At 33.2% G+C, this 21,627-nt stretch overlaps 1 protein-coding gene across 1 annotated transcript; it reads left to right on the forward strand.

Annotated features, from left to right (window-relative positions):
• The first annotated feature begins 2,721 nt into the window (after positions 1–2,721).
• Positions 2,722–3,096, forward strand: LOC18430959 (elongation factor 1-gamma 2). The gene has a single exon (XM_006841098.1). It carries the CDS (start codon positions 2,722–2,724, stop codon positions 3,094–3,096), a length of 375 nt encoding a protein of 124 aa, XP_006841161.1.
• Positions 3,097–21,627: the final 18,531 nt, after the last annotated feature.

The raw sequence follows: 21,627 nt of genomic DNA on the forward strand, positions 1-21,627 counted from the left end.
TGAAGGCTGTTGTCTACATACAATCCTAGGATGACACGTGATAGTAACACATTATGCAACATTGAGAGCTCCCATTCCAGTGATGGGACCTACATCACTGATAGCTATGTAGATTCGACCGATGCAGATTTTCTCAAATTTTGATTATGATGATATTTCCTTCCCATTTTTTTATAAAAAAAATCTGAGATTGCACAAATTAAATAATATTTTCTCTCCAATCCATTATAAAACTTGCATATTTTGGATGATTTGGTTTCTTAAGCTAAGGATATTCATGATTCATGAGATATTCAAGGAATATTCTAGCTTGGATTATGCTGGGGATGATTATGGATTAGTGCGGAGTTGGGTCTATTGAACTAGTGTGGTCTTTATAGGTTAAATGGGTTGAACTGAGCATTGTTTCTTATGGTTTTGAGGTTCATTTCCTATGCTTCAAGATTCAGGGATTTAGGAATAAAGTCAATCTCATACTGGGTGACTACAATTGCCTTTCTTTGGTGTACCCTATTCTTCTAAGAACTTATGGGTCGCAAAGAAGTAGACACTTGAGATTGATAGATAACTCAAGAGTTGATAACCACTGTCAGAGGATGGTTGGCTCATTTGGTCTGTACGAGTGTTCTCTAGGATATCTTTACATAGTCTATGTCGGGATTGTTGCATGGGTTCCATCATGCCATTAGTTTTGAGTTATGAAGGTGAATGAAAATGACATAAATGATTTTGACTTTCTCCCTGAATTCTTTTACCCCTTGGCCTTCCCTAATATGGAGAAGGATTTCCTAGGACATTTCCAAGGATTTTGGGTTATAATAGTTTTGGTTTATTGAAGCCCTTGGAATTCTTTCTTCAAATAATCATCATTTCAAGGTTTTATTCGTACTCCTTCATTTTGAAAAATATTTTTTAGAAAAGTTATAAAAATAGTGAGAAAATTTTAGAAATAGATACTAGTGTCGTGTTATGATTTAAACCAAAACAAGTAAAATCTTTTAAAACAAAAAACACATAAATTTTGAAACCATCGAAACTAGAGTCACATCTACATTTTGAATTTTAAAATTAAAATTAAGAAAATAAAAGTTAAGAAACAAGAAATTAAGAAATGGTAAATTAAGGATTATCCAAAGTTAAGAATGGAAAATCAAGAAAGTGCAACTAATAACCAAGAATTAAAAATGAGAAATTAAGAAAATTTTAAAATTAATGAAGATAAATGAATAAATTTTGAAAGGGAAAAGTTTATATAGAGCTTACGCTCTAAACAATCAAATTAGAGCCTACCTCAAATTTCACTAGAAGAGATTGTTTTGATCCCCAAATATAATCCAATTGATGATCACGACATAAAGATTCATGGACATGAGAAAACAATAGATTTCAGAAATAGTACATCTTGTAAGACATATTTTTACCGTCAATTTTCAAAATTTTCAAGTTTTCATAGATCTGCTTGATTTACTCTATTTTTTAAGCTTTAAATTTTATAATTAGAGATGAAAATATATTTTAAGGCTATTACAAAAATTTCCAATATTGAAACTATATTTGTCAACAATATTTGTAGGTGGGCTCTAATTTGATTGTTTAGAGCTTCGACTCTGTACAAACCGCACCCATTTTGAAAAAGGATGGGATTTTTTTACAACAAAATAGTTAGTACTTAAGCTTGTATTATGGTGCCCAATAGGCAATTTAGTAACTTTGTGTGATATCTTGAGATTTCAAAAATGAAATGGGGATCATGAGTAAGTGATTGATAACATTTAAAGATTAAATTTTATTTTAGAAGACATAATTTATTTTGGTCCGGCCATGGAGCAATTTTTTGAGTTTTGGAAATTTATTTTGAGAAGTTTAAATTATTATTATTATTCAAATTTTGTTGGAGAAATGGGGATATTTTTTAAATTTATTAGAAAAAAAAAAAAACGCATAGGAAGAAAACTTCTAGAGGGGAATTTGGTTTTGATTCATTTTTGTTAAAATGGGCGAAGAATATAATTCGGAACTATCTTGGCTAATTGGAAAATGGAATGATTTGAAAGAAATTTTGACCAAAATATGGAGCTTTAGGAAGGTGGGTGGGGTGAATATTTAAGAAATCAAAAGTTAATATGAAATGGGGAAGTGGGTAATTTTGAAAAATGAGGTATAAGTAATATTGGCATATGGATATCTTGTTAATATTGATATACATCATTATGGATACATATCAGTATGGATATAAATGTATATGGGTATATATGTCTTTTGATAAGGTTATGTGTCAATAGGTATCTCAAGATTACTTAGTAATTATCAATAATTGTTGGCATCTATCCAGAACAGTTATTAGCCATATATTTATACAGGGCATTGTATATTTTTTATTAATCAATAAAGTGAGAATTCTCTGTAGTACTATGAGTTTCTAACATGGTTTCAGAGTTATAGATTCTTCAACCTCATATCGGGTTTCGACTCTTCAACCTCAGATCGAGCTCAGATCTGAGGTTCGAACCTCAGATCTGAGGTCAGGAAATTTCATTACCCTCTGCCTCTGTGGTTGGTTCGAATTCGTGCCCAGCGTATTTTCACGATATCCGAGTTTCTCTCTTTATCTCTCTTTCTTTAATCTAGGGTTTATTCTCTCTAGTTCAATTGACCCCTCAACCTCTTAATCTTCAGTAAATCAGTTCATGGTTTTGTCACCATTTTTGAGTCATAGCCCAGATGTTGCATGCGGGGAACAACAATAAAAATGTTTTTAAGGCGTTGATTGCAGCGGAGTATGCTGGTGTGGAAGTCAACCCCATCGAGTCTTTTGAGGTGGGGGTTTCTAATAAGACTCTTAAATTTCTTAAGATGAACCCAATGGGCAAGGCTCCCATGTTGAAAACACCTGAAGGTCCCATATTCGAGAGCAATGCTATAGCACGTTTTGTTGCTCATTTGAAGGGAAATGACATTCTCTATGGCACTTCACTATTTGAATATGAACGCATAGAGCAATGGATCGATTTTGTGATTTTGCATCTCTTGAAATTGATGCCCACATTAGTCGGTGGTTCTACCCTAGACTGGGTTTCATGGTCTACCTTCCCCTAGCCGAGCAAGCTGCCATTACTGCTCTTAAGAGGGTATAAAATCTAGAGACACCTCTTCATCACCATGAGACTCGCCCTTTGCACAAAAACTTCTGCTCTCCTCTTTATCCACGGTTGAATCAATCAACACTATCAATTTAATAAAAACTTCAGTCTCATCGTCGTCTATGGTTGAATCAATCAACACTTTCAGTTTAGTAAGAGAAACTTATAGACCTCGGAAGCACTGCCAAAGGCCTCCAAGTCGTCTTTCGACTATCTACTGAGTCAGTTTCGACTATCTACCGAGTCAAGTTTGACTCTCTGTCAAGTTGTGTTATGCCTCTCTGCAAAACAACCTTTGTCTCTATTCTGGTCAGAACTGTGAGTTGTTGAATCTGTCTAGAATCCACACCGAATTTTTTTGGCTCTTTTCAGTGTCATTTTGTGCTTGTTGGTCAAGCAATCTATGCACGTGAAGACTTAAAGATCCAACTAGTTCTTTTATGCAACTTTATTGTTTAAACTCCAGTTGCTTTGTCAAAAAGCGTATTGAGTTTGAGGGGGAGTGTTAGCGCATAGATGTCTTGTTAGTATTGATATACATCATAACTGATACATATCAGTATGGATATGTATGTATATGGGTATATATATATATCTTGATAAGGTTAGGTGTCAATAGGTATCTCAAGATTAGTTAGTAATTATCAATAACTGTTGGCATCCATTTAGAACTGTTATTAACCATATATTTATACAGGGTCTTGTATATTCTTGATTAATCAATAAAGTAAGAGTCCTCTACAATATTTTGAATTTTTAACAAGTAACATACCAACGATTGTGCCGGAACTTTATATATATATATATATATATATATATATATATATATATATATATATATATTTAGGGATATTCTAAACATCACAACTATTCAAATTATAAAGGTTCAAGATAGAGAGAGGTGTGAAGGGTGGATTTATTAATTTTATAGTCTATTTTTTTAAAAAAAGTTACTTTTGTGGGACAATTTTGTAAATATTACGACAAGACAAAGGGTACTTTTGTTATCTCCGTAAGGGGTAAAATTGAAATTTTAACTAAAGGACAAGGGCACTCTACAAATAAAGTTCCAGGATACTAACTTCAAAAATATCATTATAATTTTGTGAAAATTTCAAAATTTCCATTGCTAAATGGTAAAATTACCTATTTAAATAATTTTTTAATAAAAAATAATGATTATTTTGATAAATACACCCATCACAACCCTAACCTTTGTATTTTGAAGGGTTGTTAACTCTAGAAACACCCATATATATATATATATATATATATATATATATATATATATATATATATATATATATATATATATATATAATAGAAAAGGTTCAAACTTGCAAATAGAGAAATTTAGTAGATAGAATTATAACTAAAAAATGGTATCAGAGCCACATTTCATACAGTGGTATAATTATAATACTAATAGAACCTGAACTATTATAAGATTCTAATAGCAGTTTGCAGTAGTAAGTTCAAAGTCGTCGTGACCCAAAGATCATTAAGGCCAAGGAAGAGCCAAGAAAGTGTAGGGACTGTTTTCGATTGACTCGAACTATGATGGCAAATTTTATTAGAACTCTATCTAATAGGTCAGCTACTACTAGTAGTACATACATGTGGATAACCATGAGGAAATAATAATTGATAACATAGAAAAACAAATTCACAACTGGAACATACCTAAGGTATATGTTTCAGATATTTATAGTATAGGAACTTTTGATTTTAAAACTAGTTTTTCTATTAAAACTATAGAACAAAGTATTTCTGTCATGGAAACCCAGAATAAATTTCAACTACTCTCTCCAAGAATGATTGAAGATCATAAGAGAAAGGAATATAAATATTTACGTATTGGTCTTGTCTAAATAGCTGTAAAACCTTTAACTAGAACATGGCTAAATAATTCAGTCCTGCTCTGTTTATATGGTATCAGAGCCAAGTTTACTTATACAGTGGTATAACTGTAATACTAGTAGAAAACTGGACTATCATATAAGATTATGAGAACAGTTTACCGTAGTAAATTCAAAGTCGTCGTGACCCAAAGATCACGTAGGCCAAAGAAGAGCCAAAAAAGTATAGGGACTGTTTCTGATTGACTCGAATTATGATGGCAAACTTTATCAGAACCTTATCTAATAGGTCAGCTACTACTAGTAATACATTAATAACCGTGAAGAAATAATAATAGATAATATAGAAAAACAAATTCAAAACTGGAACATACCTAAGGTACATGTTTCTGATATCTATAGTAAAGGAATACTTGAATTTAAAACTAGTTTTTCTATCAAAACTATAGAACAAAGTATTTCTGTCATGAAAATCCAGGATAAATGCCAACTACTTTCCTCAAGAATGATTGAAGATCATAAAAGAAAAGAATATAAATATTTACACATTGGTCTTGTCCAAATAGCTGTCAAACCCTTAACTAGAACAAGATTAAAGAATTTTGTTCTACTCAGTCTTAGAGACAGCAGACATAAGCGATTTACTGATTCCTTACTAGGAATAGTAGAATCCAGTCTCTGTAATGCGCCAATTTACTTCAACTGTTTTCCAAACTTTTCAGTGGCCCTAACAGATCTAAATCTCTTAAAGGTCTTAACTCTAAACGTTAAAACTCAAGGTTTCGACATGGACCCAGGCTTTCAAAACTTAGCCTTTGTTTACCAAATATGTTATAAGGTGATGAACACCTTATGTCCAAATGCTAGACAAATGGATTCTATAGGTTAAACAATATTTTTCCAAACAAACATGGAAAAATCTAACCTTGTCATACCAAAGTCTATAGTATGGTCCTAGGTAAAATTACCTGAAAAATTGTCTTTGCAAGCAGAATCCTAAATCAAGGCTCCAGAAAATAAAGACCCTGAACAAATAATAGAATACTCAGATGGAGAAATAGAAATCAGTTTTCCATCTTCTAGAAGGACCACACTAAGAATAGCTGAACCTAGTATCCGAGATCCTCCCAGAAGTTCTACCTCTTCAATTCCACAAACATAACATGAAAGACTGTCTTCCCATAGAAGGACTATCATCGAAAGATTAAATAGAACTCCTAATCAGGTTCAACAACCAGTCTATAGAGTTGAAACCCCAGGTTCTTCTAAACTAGAAGAACGAGAGCCAACTTCGTCTGATCTAGACTTTGATATCAATGTTATACAAAAGGAAGAATTTGTAATTGACAAAGAATCAATTATAAAGGACTTTTACTCTGAAGAAAACAAATTAATAAGAGAATGCTTTTTTAAAGAATTTAAAGAACCTCTGAGAGATGCCTTTCATTATAAATTATGATAAAACATAAGGCGACGGTCAAGTTTTTCAAATGGTTAAAATATATAGCAAAAGATTATAACATCAAAATTCCAAAGTTTGAAGTAAATATGGTAGAAAAATCCTTTCAGACATTTCGAACCTCCAAGGGAGAAACAATTGAGTCCATTCATCCCCCTGAGACTAGTCTAATACTTACAAGAGAAAAGTTAGGAGAAAAAATTGAAATTAGAGCCTTACCTCTAAAATTAGGACCCAAAGAAGGTGAGCAAAGCATGGATAATCTTGATAAAATACCTCATATCATTGAGCAAAATAATTATACAAACATTTTCCTCCAAACAATAGGAAAACAAGCCACCCCGATAGAAAATGATATAGATAAGTTAAAACCAACTCCGGAACCCAGAAGCTTAGAGAAGAAAAGGGAAGCTGTCCTATTCAAACCTCCTCCAACTATTGAAACAGGGAAATTCAGCATGCAAGGAATAAAGAAAAAAGAGAAAAATAGTGAGCTAATAGATGAACTGGTCAAAAGATTGAAAAAATTGGATATTAATCATAAGGCTCAATCCTCTAGAACCCAAAAGGGAAATGTTCAGGTCCTAAAAAAGGCACTTGATGAAGAGATCAAACAAATAGAAAAAACTTTTAAAACTGAAAGCTTAGAAATAAGTAAGATTGATTATGACAAAAAAGTGAGACCAATATCCCAAACTCCAATGTACTATCTTAGACCTATCCCGGTAGATCTACAAATAGAAGAAGATTTGATATCAACCTCAGTTTTCTTCTCGGAAAAATTCATCGTAAATTAAAATATTGATGGTATGGTAGAAAACCAAATCCTAGATCTCATAAAACACATGACTATGTATGCCACCGCCTGCAAGGCAAGTGGAAATCAGGACTATGAGATAGCCAAAGCAATAATTTGTGGATTCACTGGATGGCTAAGAGGTTGGTGGGACTTCCATATGGATGAAGACTCAAAAAATCGAATATTGAATGCTACAAAACAATGGATAGTAAAGAGAGAAGATGGCCAAGAAAATATAGTACAAGAGGGTGATGCAGTTAATATATTGATCTTTACTATAACCCTCCATTTTGTAGGCAGTACTGCTCTGTTAGCAGCAAGATCTGAGGATTTATTATCTAACCTTAGGTGTCCAACCCTCTCTCATTATAAATGGTACAAAGATGTATTTTTCTCCCGACTACTGTCAAGGGAAGACAAATCATTGGAAAGAAAAATTCATAGCTGGTTTACTACATCTCTTTGCAGAAAAGGTAATGACCAGGCTCAAGAACACACATGGGGGACTTATTCCTTATTCTTTATATACCTTAGGAGAATTATCAGTAGAAAAGCAAAGAATAACCGGGAGAAAAAAGCAAGGGGATTTTTGTGAACAATTCGGATTTAATACTTTACCTCCTTCAAAACCTTTTCCAAAAAGAAAACATGAGACAATCAAAAGAAGGAAGTTCCGACCTTACCAAAAACCAAAAGATAAATTCTCCAAAAAGTTTCTAAGAGACATACCATATTTCAAATACAAGGAAAAAAGAAAAATCCATGTTTGTTAGAACTGTGGCAAGGTTGGTCATTATAAAAACAAATGCAGGGTCCAAAAGAAGATTAATTCTTTAGAATTAGATGACCATATCAAAAAACAATTATTTGAGATACTCCAAATTGAAAATGAAACTTCGGATTCTTCCGAGTCAGAAGAAGAAATGCTAATTGGAGAAATCAATTATGAAGATATCATTTTCAGTAGTTCTGATTCAGATTCTGACAACGAAAATAACTTAAAAAAAGCAAAGGAAATTGCCAATGCAACTATTATAAAGCAATAATAGATATGAATGGATTGAATATTAATACCCTTACAAAAAGAAGAAGATTTAATTATAGATCTTATTGACAAAATAATAGACCTTGAGGCTAAGAAAGAAGCCTTAGTAAAATATATCAATATGTCAAAAACCCCATCAAGAAAACCCAACTCTTCTCTTGTCCCTACAAAAGAAGACTATAGCTTTCATGATATTTTAAAAAGAGTACAAAATAAAACCCATAAGGAAAAAGAACCTTCAATATCTTAGCTGAAATATAAAATTAATGAAGTCGGAAATGAACTGATAGCTTTAAAGTCAAGAGTTTAAACATTAGAACCAGCTCAGGATCCAATCCGAGAAGCAACTGAAGAAGAAAATGTAGAAGAAGAATTTGATCAATTAATCACTGAGCATAATATCCACTTACCACCAGAAGTCGAAGATACCCTTCCAAAACCTGAAACTTCTAACACTGGTATGGATATAATAGAAAAGGTTCAAACTTGTAAATACGTAAATTTAGTAGATAGAATTATAACTCAAAAGTGGTTTACCAATATCAAAATCGTGGTACAGAAAGAATACAGCTTTCAAACCACTACTTTAATAGACTCAGGTGCAGATCTAAACTGTATCAACGAAGGATTAATACCAACCAAATATTTTAGCAAAACTACTCAAATCCTTAATACGGCAGACGGCAGTAAAATGCTTATAAACTACAAATTAACAGATACTGTAGTTGGTAATAATGGTGCTTGTTTCAACTTTCCATTCATAATGGTAAAAGGTTTAAGCCAGTCTGTTATCTTAAGGACTCCATTTTTTAATATGCTATACCCAATAAACATAGATGATACAAGGACAGAAGCTAGCATAGAAGGGCATAAGGTAAAATTCACCTTTATTGAAAAGCTCAGAGTCCATGAGATTAACAAAATTAGAGACACAATTTCTTCTAAAGAAAAATTTGTGTACCATCTAAAAGAAGAAATAAAATATAAGAATATAGAAGAGAAATTGTCTCTTCCAGAAACAAAAAATAAAATCAAATCCTTAAAAATAAATATGGAAAAAGATATCCGTGCTGAAATCCCTAATGCCTTTTGGGACAGAAAACAACACATAGTAAAATTACCTTATGAACCAGATTTCAAAGAAAGCAAAATTCCTACTAAAGCAAGACCTATTCAAATGAATAATAGGTTGCTTGAAATTTGCAAAAAGGAAATAAAAGAATTGAAAAAAGGCTTATCAGAAAAAGCTCGTCTCAGTGGAGTTGTTCGGCCTTTTATGTAGAAAAGGCTTCGGAAATTATAAATTACAAACCACTCAACAAAGTCTTGAGATGGATTAGATTTCCAATCCCAAACAAGAGAGACCTTTTGGATAGGCTAGTCAATGCTTGTATATTTTCAAAATTTGATATCAAATCAGGTTTTTGGCAAATCCAAATTTTCGAAAAGACAAGTATAAAACTGTTTTTAATGTCCCGTTAGGGCAATTTGAATAGAATGTTATGCCATATGGAATAAAAAATGCACCCTCTGAGTTCCAAAATATTATGAATGAAATCTTTAATCCCTATACTGAATTTATGATTGTTTATATTGATGATGTACTTGTTTTTTCAGATTCAATTGAGCAGCATTGGAAACATTTAAGAGCATTTATCAAAGCAATAAAAAATACTGACCTAGTGGTCCTGCAAGAAAAATAAATCTTTGCCAAATAAAAATTAGTTTCTAGGGCATAATATTTTCCAAGAAAGAATCATCCCTATTGACAGGGCAATTGAATTTGCATCCAAATTTCCAGATATAATTTTAGGCAAAACCGAATTACAAAGGTCTCTTGGTTGCTTAAATTATATTTCAGACTTTTATGAAGATTTAGCACTCGATGCTAAACCCCTATTTCAAAGGTTAAAAAAGAATCCTCCAGTATGGACTGATGAACATACCAAAGCCGTAAAAAAGATCAAAATAAAAGCCAAAGAATTAGCATGCCTGGCCCTATCTTGTCCTACAACATTCAAAATAGTTGAAACGGACGTCTCAGAACAAGGATTTGGTGCTATACTAAAACAAAAGGTAAATAATCAAGAGCACTTGGTCCGATTTACGTCCAAAACCTGGAATCCTGCTCAATGAAATTACTCAACAGTAAAAAAGCGATACTCCCAATAGTCCACGCTATTACTAATTCCAAAGTGATCTACTTAATCAATCATTCTTTCTAAGGACGGATTGTAAAGCAGCTAAAGACATCCTCCAGAAAGACGTAAAAAATCTCGTGTCCAAGCAAATCTTTGTACGATGGCAAGGTATTCTTTCTGCTTTTGAATTTACTATTGAATATATTAATGGTCAAACTAATTATTTGCCTGACTTCTTGACTAGAGAATTTCTGCAGGGAGGACAAAAGAGGCAAGCAACACCAAAGACAGACAATGGAGATAATTCCTAGTCCAGGCTCATCCCTGGCATCTCCTTCAACCCCAAAAGCTTTAATAAGAAAATAAATACAAGATATTGACCTATCCCCTTCTCAAAATCCAATATGCACTCAAACTCCTAGTGCAAAATCAATATACTTAGACACAACATATATTCCATTACTGATCATTGAAAACGAGCATCAGTCCAAACATCCGATTGAAATAGCAACCTTATATCTCAGGCAACACATGCATCAAAATAATGGGGATAGATGCAGAGAATGGTATGAATGTATATTAATATAAACAAATTCAGTTTTCATAGTCCATCATTCTAGAAACAATGATAGTGAAATAACATACTCCAAATTTCAAATCAAAAGGGTTCTCATCTACAAAGAATGGGGACTGGATCCCTTAAAACCAAGCGTTATCAAAGCAAATGGATTTAAAATCAAATCCTACCACTATTATGAATATATGAAGGCTTGGGATGAAGTCTTTCCATACTAAAATACAAAAATTCTCACAGTTTGTACATTCAGTTTAAAATAACTGACCCAAATGATTTTCCAAACTGGTTTAAAAACTGGTTCTCCATATGGGGATCCACAGACCAAATACTTCCAACGGAACTCCAAATTTCTCAGAGAAAATTCTCTGATTTCAATAAGAAAAGTTTAAAAAGAAAATTTCATATATATTTTATGGCTTTATATCAAATCCTTTGGATTTTAAAATGGGAGTACCAAATCTCAGAAGATGACATGGACAGATATGATTATATCCCAAAATTACACCGCGAAATCTCAATTAAATGGTGGGATAGCTACAAAAACGACTCCTTAAATCCCAGAAAAATCAAAATGAAATTCATATCATCTCCACCACCTCAAAAAATGGACATTTCGAAATATGTGACCCTCTTGCAACAACAAACCCAAAATTGACTAAAGACGAGCTTAAACTAAAGCTCTGGCAAGCTCTCGACATTAATGATGAACCATGTCCACTTCTACCCAAAGTGATGAACCTGAAGATTTTTCCCCAATGAATGGTGATGATTGTGAGGGCATCCAATTTCCTTCAGTATGAAGCAACTGGAGGGGGGGAAGGGCCAAAAGAAGCAGGTCACCATCACCGACAGTCGACAAACTGTAGCAGGTCACCATCACCGACAACCGACAAACTGTAGCAGGTCACCATCACCGATAGCTGACAAACTGTAGCAGGTCACCATCACCAACCACCAAGAATCTTACTATGTGGACTCCAAAGCATTTCAAGTCCGTCTATTCTAAAGTCTATAAAAGGAGGAAGAAGGGAAGGAAGAGAGGATCCTGGAGTTTCCTTAGCCTCTCTGCTTAGCCTCTCTGCTCAGCCTCTCTACTCAGCCTCTCTGCTTAGTCTCTCTGCTCAGCTTCTTTGCTTAGCCTCTCTGCATAGCCTCTTTGCTCAGCCTCTTTGCTCAGCCTTTCTGCTTAGCCTCTTTGCTTAGCCTCTCTACTCTGCTCTTTGTTATTTGAAAGTACTCTCTGTTCTCTTCTCTATTCTCTGCTCTGCTCTCTACTCTTTGTCTTCTCTACAACTCCCTATAGTATTCTCCCTACTTTTTAAGTCTTTTCTCTGTATATTTGGTGGTGTATCAAGCCACCTAGTATAGTGAGTGTAAAAGTGTGCTGTGTGATTGTTTTTTGGACGAGGTTCTTGCCTACCTCCCGAAACAGTTAAGGCTTTTTACAAGTTTCTATGTTTGTCAAATGTAAGTACCTCTGTCTTTTGTTATAAGATTGTTGTATGATTTCTATTATTGATATTATCTGCTTCGTTATCTATCCTATTTGCTTTTTCTGTTATCTGTTATCAATTTTATTACTCTTGGGTGCAAATGGTATCAGAGCAAAAGGATTTAATTAAGGCTTCTTTTTTAGCCTTAGGGTCTATTATTTTGTCAATAAGGTCTATAATTAAATCTTCTTCTTTTGTAAGGGTATTGATATTCAATCCATTCATATCTATTATTGCCTTATAATAGTTGCATTGATAATTTTCTTTTTCTTTTTCTGGGTCATCTCCAGAATCAGAATCTGAATCAGAGCTACTGAAAATGATATCTTCATCATTGATTTCTCCAATTAGCATTTCTTCTTCTGACTCAGAAAAGTCTGAAGTTTCATTTTCAATCTGGAGTATCTCAAATATTTTCCTTTTAACATGGCCATCTAATTCTAAAGAATTAATTTTCTTTTGGACTCTGCATTTGTTTTTATAATGGTCAACCTTGCCAAAGTTGTAACAAACATGGATTTTCCTTTTTCCCTTGTATTTGAAGGATGGTTTATCTTTTAAAAAAATTTTGGAGAAATTTTCTTTTGCTTTTTGATAAGGTTTGAATTTCTTTCTTCTGATATCATGTTTTTTCTTAAGAAAAGGCTTTGAAGGGGGTAAAGTATTAAATCCAAATTGTTCACAAAAATCTCCTAGCTCTTTTCTCCCCGTTATTCTTTGCTTTTCTAATTGCCTTCGGAGTTTTAAGTCTGTACATAATGCCAGACCTTCAACACAAATTTTTGCTGATAACTCGTCTAAGGTATACAAAGAATAAGGAATGAGTCCCCCATGTTTGTTTTTTAGCCTGGTTTTTACCTTTTCAGCAAATAAATGTGGTAAACCAGCTATAAATTTTTCTTTTCAATGGTCAAATTTACTATCTTCTCTTGACAGTAGTCGTGAGAAAACACATCCTTGTACCACTTATAATGAGATAATGTTGGGTACCTAAGATTAGATAATAAATCTTCAGACCTTGTTGCCAACAGGGCAGTACTTCCTACAAAATGGGGGGCTATAGTATATATTAATGTGTTAACTGCATCACCCTCTTGTACTATTTTTTCTTAGCCATCTTCTCTTTTGACCATCCATTGTTTTGCAGCATTTAATAGTTGGTTTTTCGAATTTTCATCCATATGGCAGTCCCACCAGCCTCTTAACCAACCAGTGAATCTACAAATTATGGCTTTGGCTATCGCATGGTCCTGATTTCCACTAGCCTTGCAGGCAGTGGCATACATCGTTATGTGTTTCATGAAATCTAAGATTTGGTTTTCTGCCATACCATCAATATTTCAATTCACAATAGATTTTTTTGAGTAAGAAACTGAGGCTGATATTAAGTCTTCTTCGATCTGTAGGTCTACTGGGGTAGGTCTAGGATAGTACATCCGAGTTTGGAATAAAGGTCTAACTTTTTTTCCCATAATCGATCATATTTACTTCTAGGCTTTCAGTTTTAAAAGCTTTCTCAATTTGTTCAATTTTTTCGTCAGGTGCCTTTTCTAGGACTTGAACATTTCCTTTTTGAGTTTTAGCGGACTGAGCTTTATTATTAACGTTCAATTTTCTCAATCTTTTGACTGATTCATCTATGAGCTCATTGTTTTCCTCTTTTTTCTTTATTCCTTGCAGGCTAAATTTCTCTGCTTCTATTGTTGGAGGAGGTTTGAATAGATCAGCTTCTTTCTTCTTTTCCAAACTTCCGGGTTCAGGAGTTGTTTTTAATTGGTTTATGGTATTTTCTATTCAGGTGGTTTGTTTTCCTATTGTTTGGAGAAAGCGTTTGTATAATTGTTCTGTTCAATGATATGAGGTATTCCATCAATTTTGGCTATGCTTTGGTCACTTTCTTTTGGTCCTAATTTTAGAGGTGAGGCTCTAATTTCAACCTTTTCGCCTAACTTTTCCACAATGAGTCTTATACTAACCTCAGGGGGATGTATGGACTCAATTGTTTCTCCTTGAGAAGTCTGGTAGGTTAGGAAAGATTTTTCTACCATGTTTACTTCAAACTTTGGGATTTTAATATTATAATCTTTTGCTATTTATTTTAACCATTTGAAGAAGTTTACAGTTGCCTTATGTTTTAACATAAATTTGAAATGGAAGGCATCTCTTAGAGGTTCTTTAAATTCTTTGAAAAATCATTCTCTTATTAACCTGTTTTCTTCAGAGTAAAAGTCCTTTTTTATCCATTCTTTGTCAATTTCAAATTCTCCCTTTTGAATTACATTGACATCAAAATCTAGATCTGAAGGAGTTGGTTCTTGTTCTTCTATTTTAGAAGAGCCTGGGGTCTCAACCCTATAAACTAGTTGTTGTACCTGGTTGGAGGTTCTATTTAATCTTTCTATAACGGTCAGTCTATGAGAAGATAGTCTCTCATGTTCTGACTGTGGAATTAAAGAAGTAGAACTTCTTGAAAGTTCCTTGACACTAGATTCAGCTATTCTTAGTGTGGTTTTTCTGGATGAAGGAAATCTAATTTCTATTTCCCCCTCAGAATATTCAATTATTTGTTTAGGGCCTTTGTTTTCTGAAGGTTTAATTCGGGCCTCTAATTGCAAAGACCATCTCTCAGGTAATTTTATCTGGGACCATGCAACAGACTTGGGTATTACCAGGTTTGATGTTTCCATGTTTGTTTGGAAAAATATTGTTTGTCCTTTGGAGTCCATTTGCCTTGTATTTGGACATAAGGTATTCATTACCTTGTAACATATTCGGTAAACAAAAGCTAAGTTTTGTGATCTTGGGTCCATATCAAAACCTTGAGTTTGAAGGTTTAGAGTTAAGACTTTTAAGAGGTTTGGATCTGTCAGGGCCACTAAAAAGTTTGGAAAACAATTGAAGTAAATAGGCCCGTTACAGAGACTCGATTCAACTATTCCAAGTAAGGAATCAGTGAAGTGTTTATGTCTGTTGTCCCTTAAACAGAGCAGGACTGAATTATTTAGCCCTATTCTAGTTAAAGGTTTTATAGTTATTTGGACAAGACCAATATATAAATATTTATATTCCTTCCTCTTATGATCTTCAATTATTCTTGGAGAGAGTAGTTGAAATTTCTCTTGGATTTCTATGACAGAAATACTTTGTTTTATAGTTTTAATAGAAAAACTAGTTTTAAAATCAAAAGTTCATTTATTATAAATATCTGAAACAGGTACCTTTGGTATGTTCCAGTTTTGAATTTGTTTTTCTATGTTATCAATTATTATTTCCTCACGGTTATTCACACGTAATGTACTACTAGTAGTAGCTGACCTATTAGATAGAGTTCTAATAAAGTTTGCCATCATAGTTCGAGTCAATCAGAAACAGTCCCTACACTTTCTTGGCTCTTCCTTGGCCTTAGTGATCTTTGGGTCACGATGACTTTGAACTTACTACTGCAAACTGTTCTTAGAATCTTATAATAGTTCAGGTTCTATTAGGACTGCAGTTATACCACTATATGAAACGTGGCTCTGATACCATTTGCACTCAAGAGTAATAAAATAGCAGATAACAGAAAAAGCAAATAGGATAGATAACGAAGCAGATAATGTCAATAATAGAAATCATAAAACAATCTTATAACAGAAGACAGAGGTACTTACGTTTGACAAATACAGAAACTTGTAAAAAGCCTTAACTGTTCCGGGATATAAGCGAGAACATCGTCTTAAAAACAATCACACATAACACACTTTTACACTCACTATACTAGGTGGCTTGATACACCACCAGATATACATAGAAAAGACTTAAAAAGCAGAGAGAATACTCTAGAGAGTTGTAGAGAAGACAAGGAGTAGAGAGCAGAGCAGAGAACAGAGATACTTTCAAATAATAGAGAGCAAAGCAGAGAAGCTAAGCAGAGAGGCTAAGAAGAGACGCCGAGCAAAGAGACTAAGCAGAGCGGCTAAGCAGAGAGGCTAAGCAGAGAGGTTGAGCAAAGAGGCTAAGCAGAGAGGCTGAGCAGAGAGGCTAAGTAGAGAGGCTAAAGAAACTCCACGATACTCGAATGGGTTGAGCTCCTCCCCTTTTATAGATTTTTGCGGACTTCAAACATTTCGAATTCGCTACAGTGACTGTCGGTGGCTACAATATTTTTGCTACAGTGACTGTCGGTGGCTTTTCGGGGGTACGTGTCCTGGATAAAGTTTGAAGTTGTCCTTCCCCCTCTAAATTTGCTTTATGTTGAAGGAAATTTGATGTCGTAACAGTCGTCCTCATTGAGGGGAGTGTAGTATTCAGGATCTTCACTTTGGGTGGACATGTTGTCATCAGTAACTTCGAGGGCTTCTCAGAGCTTGAGTTTAAGATCTTCTTTGGTCATGACTGGGTTTTGCTGCTGGAGGAGTGCCACATAGTGGGAAATATCCATTTGTGGAGGTGGTGGGGAAGAGATAAACTTCATTTTGATTTTATTAGGAGATAAAGAGTCATTCTTGTAACGGTCCCACCACTTAATGGAGATTTGGCGGTGTAATGTAGGGAGATAATCATATCGACTTATATCGTCCGATGAGATTTGGTATTCCCATTTTAAGATCCACGAGATCTGATAAAGGGCCATAAAATATAAATGAAAGTTTCTTTTTAAACTTTGCTTATTAAAATTAGAGAATTTTCTCTAAGATATTTGGTATTCTGTTGGAAGTATCTGGCTTGTGGATCCCCATATGGAAAACTAATTTTTAAACCAATTCAGGAAATCATTTGGATCAGTTATTTTAAACTGTATGTACGAACTGTGGGAATTTTTTATATTTTGGTACGCAAAGTAATAGTAGGATTTTGATTTCAAAATAATGGTAGGATTTAATTTTAAATCCTTTTGCTTTAATAATTCTGGGTTTTAAAGGGTTCAGTCCCCAGTCTTTGTAGGTAATAATCTTTTTTATTTGAAATTTGGCATATGCTATCTCATTATCATTGTTTCGTGAATGGTGAACAATAAAAACTGACTCTGTTTCTATTAAGATGCATTCATACTAATCCCTGCATTTATCCCCATTAATTAGATGTATATGTTGCCTGAGATATAAGGCGGCAATTTCAGTCGGAGGTTTAGACTGATGTTCATTTTCAATGACCAACAATGGTATATATGCTGTGTCGAGTTTGATAGATTTTGCACTAGTAGTTTGAGTGCAAATTGGATTTTGAGAGGGGGATAAATCAATATCTTGTATTTGTTTTCTTATTAAGGATTTTTGTGTTGATGGGGATGCCAGGGATGATCCTGGACTAAGAACGATGTCCATCGCTTGTTTTTGGTTTTGGTTGTTTATGTTGTCCACCCTGCAAAAATTCTCGAGTCAAGAAGTCAGGCAAAGAGTTATTTTGTCCACTGATATGTTCGATAGTAAATTCGAATGCATAAAGAATGCCTTGCCATCGTGCAAAGATTTGCTTGAAAACCAGATTTTTTACATATTTCTGGAGAATGTCTTTAGCTGCTTTACAGTCAGTTCTCAAAAGAAATGATTGATTAAGCAAATCACTTTGAAATTTAGTAATAGCATGAACAATGGCAAGTATTTCTTTTTTTACTGTGGAGTAGTTTTGTTGAGCAGGGTTCTAGGTTAAGGACGTGAATCTAACCTAGTGTTCTTGGTTATGTACCCTTTGTTTTAGTATAGCACCAAATCCGTGTTCAGAAGCATCTGTTTCTACCATTTTGAATGCCGTAGGATTAGAAAGTGCCAAACATGGTAATTCTGTGGCTTTTATTTGATTTTCTTTACAACATTAGTATGGTCATCAGTCCATGCTGGAGGATTCTTTTTTTAACCTTTGAAATAGAGGTTTTGCATCAATTGCTAAATCTTAGTAAAAATCTGAGATATAGTTTAAGCAACCCAAAAATCGTTGTAACTCAGTTCTGTCTAAAATTATATTCAGAAATTTAGATGCAAATTCTATCGCTCTGTCTATAGGGATGATCCTTCCTTGGAATATATTATGACCGAGAAACTTGATTTTGGTTTGGCAAAGATTTATTTTTCTCAAAGAGACTATTAAGCCAGCATTTTTTATTGCTTTTGAAAAGCTATTTAGATGTTTCCAATGTTGCTCAATTGATTCTGAAAAAAAAAGCACATCATCAATATAAACAATCATAAATTTAATATAAGGATTAAAAAGTTCATTCATGATATTTTGGAATTCAGAAGGTGTATTTTTTAATCCGAATGGCATGACATTCCATTCAAATTGCCCAAAAAGAACATTAAAGGCAGTTTTATATTTACCTTCTTTAGCAATTTGGATCTGCCAATAGCTGAACTTTAGATCAAATTTAGAGAATATACAAGTATTGACTAGTCTATCTAAAAGATCCCTTTTGTTTGGTATTGGATATCTAATCCATCTCAAGACTTTGTTTAGTGGTTTATAGTTTATTACCAATCTAGGAGTTCCTCTTTCAATTTCTGAGCCCTTTTTTACATAAAAAGCCGAACAGCTCTATGGTGATGAGCTTTTCCTTATTAGTTTTTTTTCTAATAATTCTTGTATTTCCTTTTTGCATATTTCAAGTAGCCTATTATTCATTTGAATGGGTCTTGCTTTAGTGGGAATCTTGTGTTCCCTAAAATCTGGTTCATTTGGTAATTTTAGTATGTATTGCTTCCTATCCCAAAAAGCATTAGGGATTTCTGCACATATATCCTTTTCCATATTCATTTTTAAAGATTTGATTTTGTTTTGTGTTTCTAGAAGAGACAGTTTCTCTTCTATATTTTTATATTTTATTTCTTCTTTTATATGGAACAAAAATTTTTCTTTAGAAGAAATTGTGTCTCTGATTTTGTTAATCTCATGGACTCTGGGCTTTTCAATAAAGGTAAATTTTACCTTATGCCTTTCAATGCTAGCTTCTATTTGTGTATCATTTATTTTTATAGGATAGAGCATATTCAGAAATGGAGTCCCTAAGATAATAGGTTGGCTTAAACCTTTACCGTTATAAATGGAAAGTTGAAGCAAGCACCATTATTGCAAACTGCAATATCAGTTAACTTGTAGATTATCAGCATTTTATTGCCATCTGCAGTATTAAGGATTTGAGTAGTTTTACTAAAATATTTGGTTGGTACCAATCCTTCATTAATGCAGTTTAAATATGTACCTGAGTCTATTAGTGCGGTAGTTTGGAAACTGTATTATTTTTGTACTACAATTGTGATATTGGTAAACCATTTTTTAGTTATAATTTTATCTACTAAGTTTACATATTTGCAAGTTTGAACCTTTTCTATTATATTCATACCAGCTTTAGAAGTTTCAGGCTTTGGAAGGGTATCTTTAACTTCTAGTGGTATGGGAATATTGTGCTCAGTTATTAGTTGATCAAATTCTTCTTCTATATTTTCTTCTTCAATTATTTTTCGGGTTGGATCCTGAGCTAATTCTAAAGATTGGACTCTTGATTTCAAGGCTATCAATTCATTTCTGACTTCATTGATTTCATATCTTAGCTCAGATATTGAAAGTTCTTTTTCTGTATGGGTTTTATTTTGTACTCTTTTCAAAATATCTTAAACGTTATAGTCTTCTTTTGTAAGGAAAGGGGAAGAATTTGGTTTTCTTGATGGTGCTTTTGGTTGATATATTTTATTAAGGCTTCTTTTTTAGCCTCAGGGTCTATTATTTTGTCAATAAGGTCTATAATTAAATCTTCTTCTTTTGTAAGGGTATTGATATTCAATCCATTCATATCTATTATTGCTTTATAATAGTTGCATTGGCAATTTTCTTTTTCTTTTTCTTTTTCTGGGTCATCTCCAGAATCATAATATGAATCAAAGCTACTGAAAATGATATCTTCATTATTGATTTCTCTAATTAGCATTTCTTCTTCTGACTCAGAAAAGTCTGAAGTTTCATTTTCAACCTGGAGTCTCTCAAATATTTGCCTTTTAATATGGCCATCTAATTCTAAAGAATTAATTTTCTTTTGGACTTTGTATTTAATTTTATAATGGCCAACCTTGCCACAATTGTAACAAAGAGGGATTTTGCTTTTTCCCTTGTATTTGAAGGATGGTTTATCTTTTAAAAAAAATTTGGAGAATTTTTCTTCTGCCTTTTGATAAGGTTTGAATTTCCTTCTTCTGATATCATGTTTTTTCTTAGAAAAAGGCTTTGACGGGGGCAAAGTATTAAATCCAAATTGTTCACAAAAATCTATTTTGAATTGGAATATTGATGGTTGTTTGGGATTGGATATCTAATCCATCTCAAGACTTTGTTGAGTGGTTTGTAATTTATAACCAGTCTTGGAGTTCCTCTTTCAATTTTCAAGGTCTTTTCTACATAAAAGTCCGAATAGCTCCACGGAGACGAGTAATTCTACATAAAAGCGTTTTTTCAAGTAATTCTTTTATTTTCTTTTTGCAAATTTCAAGCAACCTATTATTCATTTGAATAGGTCTTGCTTTAGTAGGAATTTTGCTTTCTCTGAAATCTGGTTCATAAGGTAATTTTACTATGTGTTCTTTTATGTCCCAAAAGGCATTAGGGATTTCAGCACATATATCTTTTCCATATTTATTTTTAAGGATTTGATTTTATTTTGTGTTTCTGGAAGAGAGAATTTCTCTTATATATTCTTATATTTTATTTTTTCTTTTAGATGGTACAAAAATTTTTCTTTGGAAGAAATTGTGTCTCTAATTTTGTTAATCTCATGGACTCTGAGCTTTTAAATAAAGGTGAATTTTACCTTATGCCCTTTTATGCTAGCTTTTGTCCCTGTATCATCTATTTTTATTAGGTATAGCATATTAAAAAATGGAGTCCTAAGATAACAGGCTGGCTTAAACCTTTTACCATTATGAATGGAAAGTTAAAACAAGCACCATTATTACAAACTACAGTATCTGTTAATTTGTAGTTTATAAGCATTTTACTGCCGTCTGCCGTATTAAGGATTTGAGTAGTTTTGCTAAAATATTTGGTTGGTACTAATCCTTCGTTGATATAGTTTAGATCTGCACCTGAGTCTATTAAAGCAGTGGTTTGGAAGATGTATACTTTCTGTACCACGATTTTGATATTGGTAAACCATTT

The sequence above is a fragment of the Amborella trichopoda genome, chromosome 12 (assembly GCF_054954075.1).
Source record: "Amborella trichopoda isolate Santa Cruz 75 chromosome 12, AtrichopodaSantaCruz75HAP2 v2.0, whole genome shotgun sequence".
Taxonomy (NCBI): Eukaryota; Viridiplantae; Streptophyta; class Magnoliopsida; order Amborellales; family Amborellaceae; genus Amborella; species Amborella trichopoda.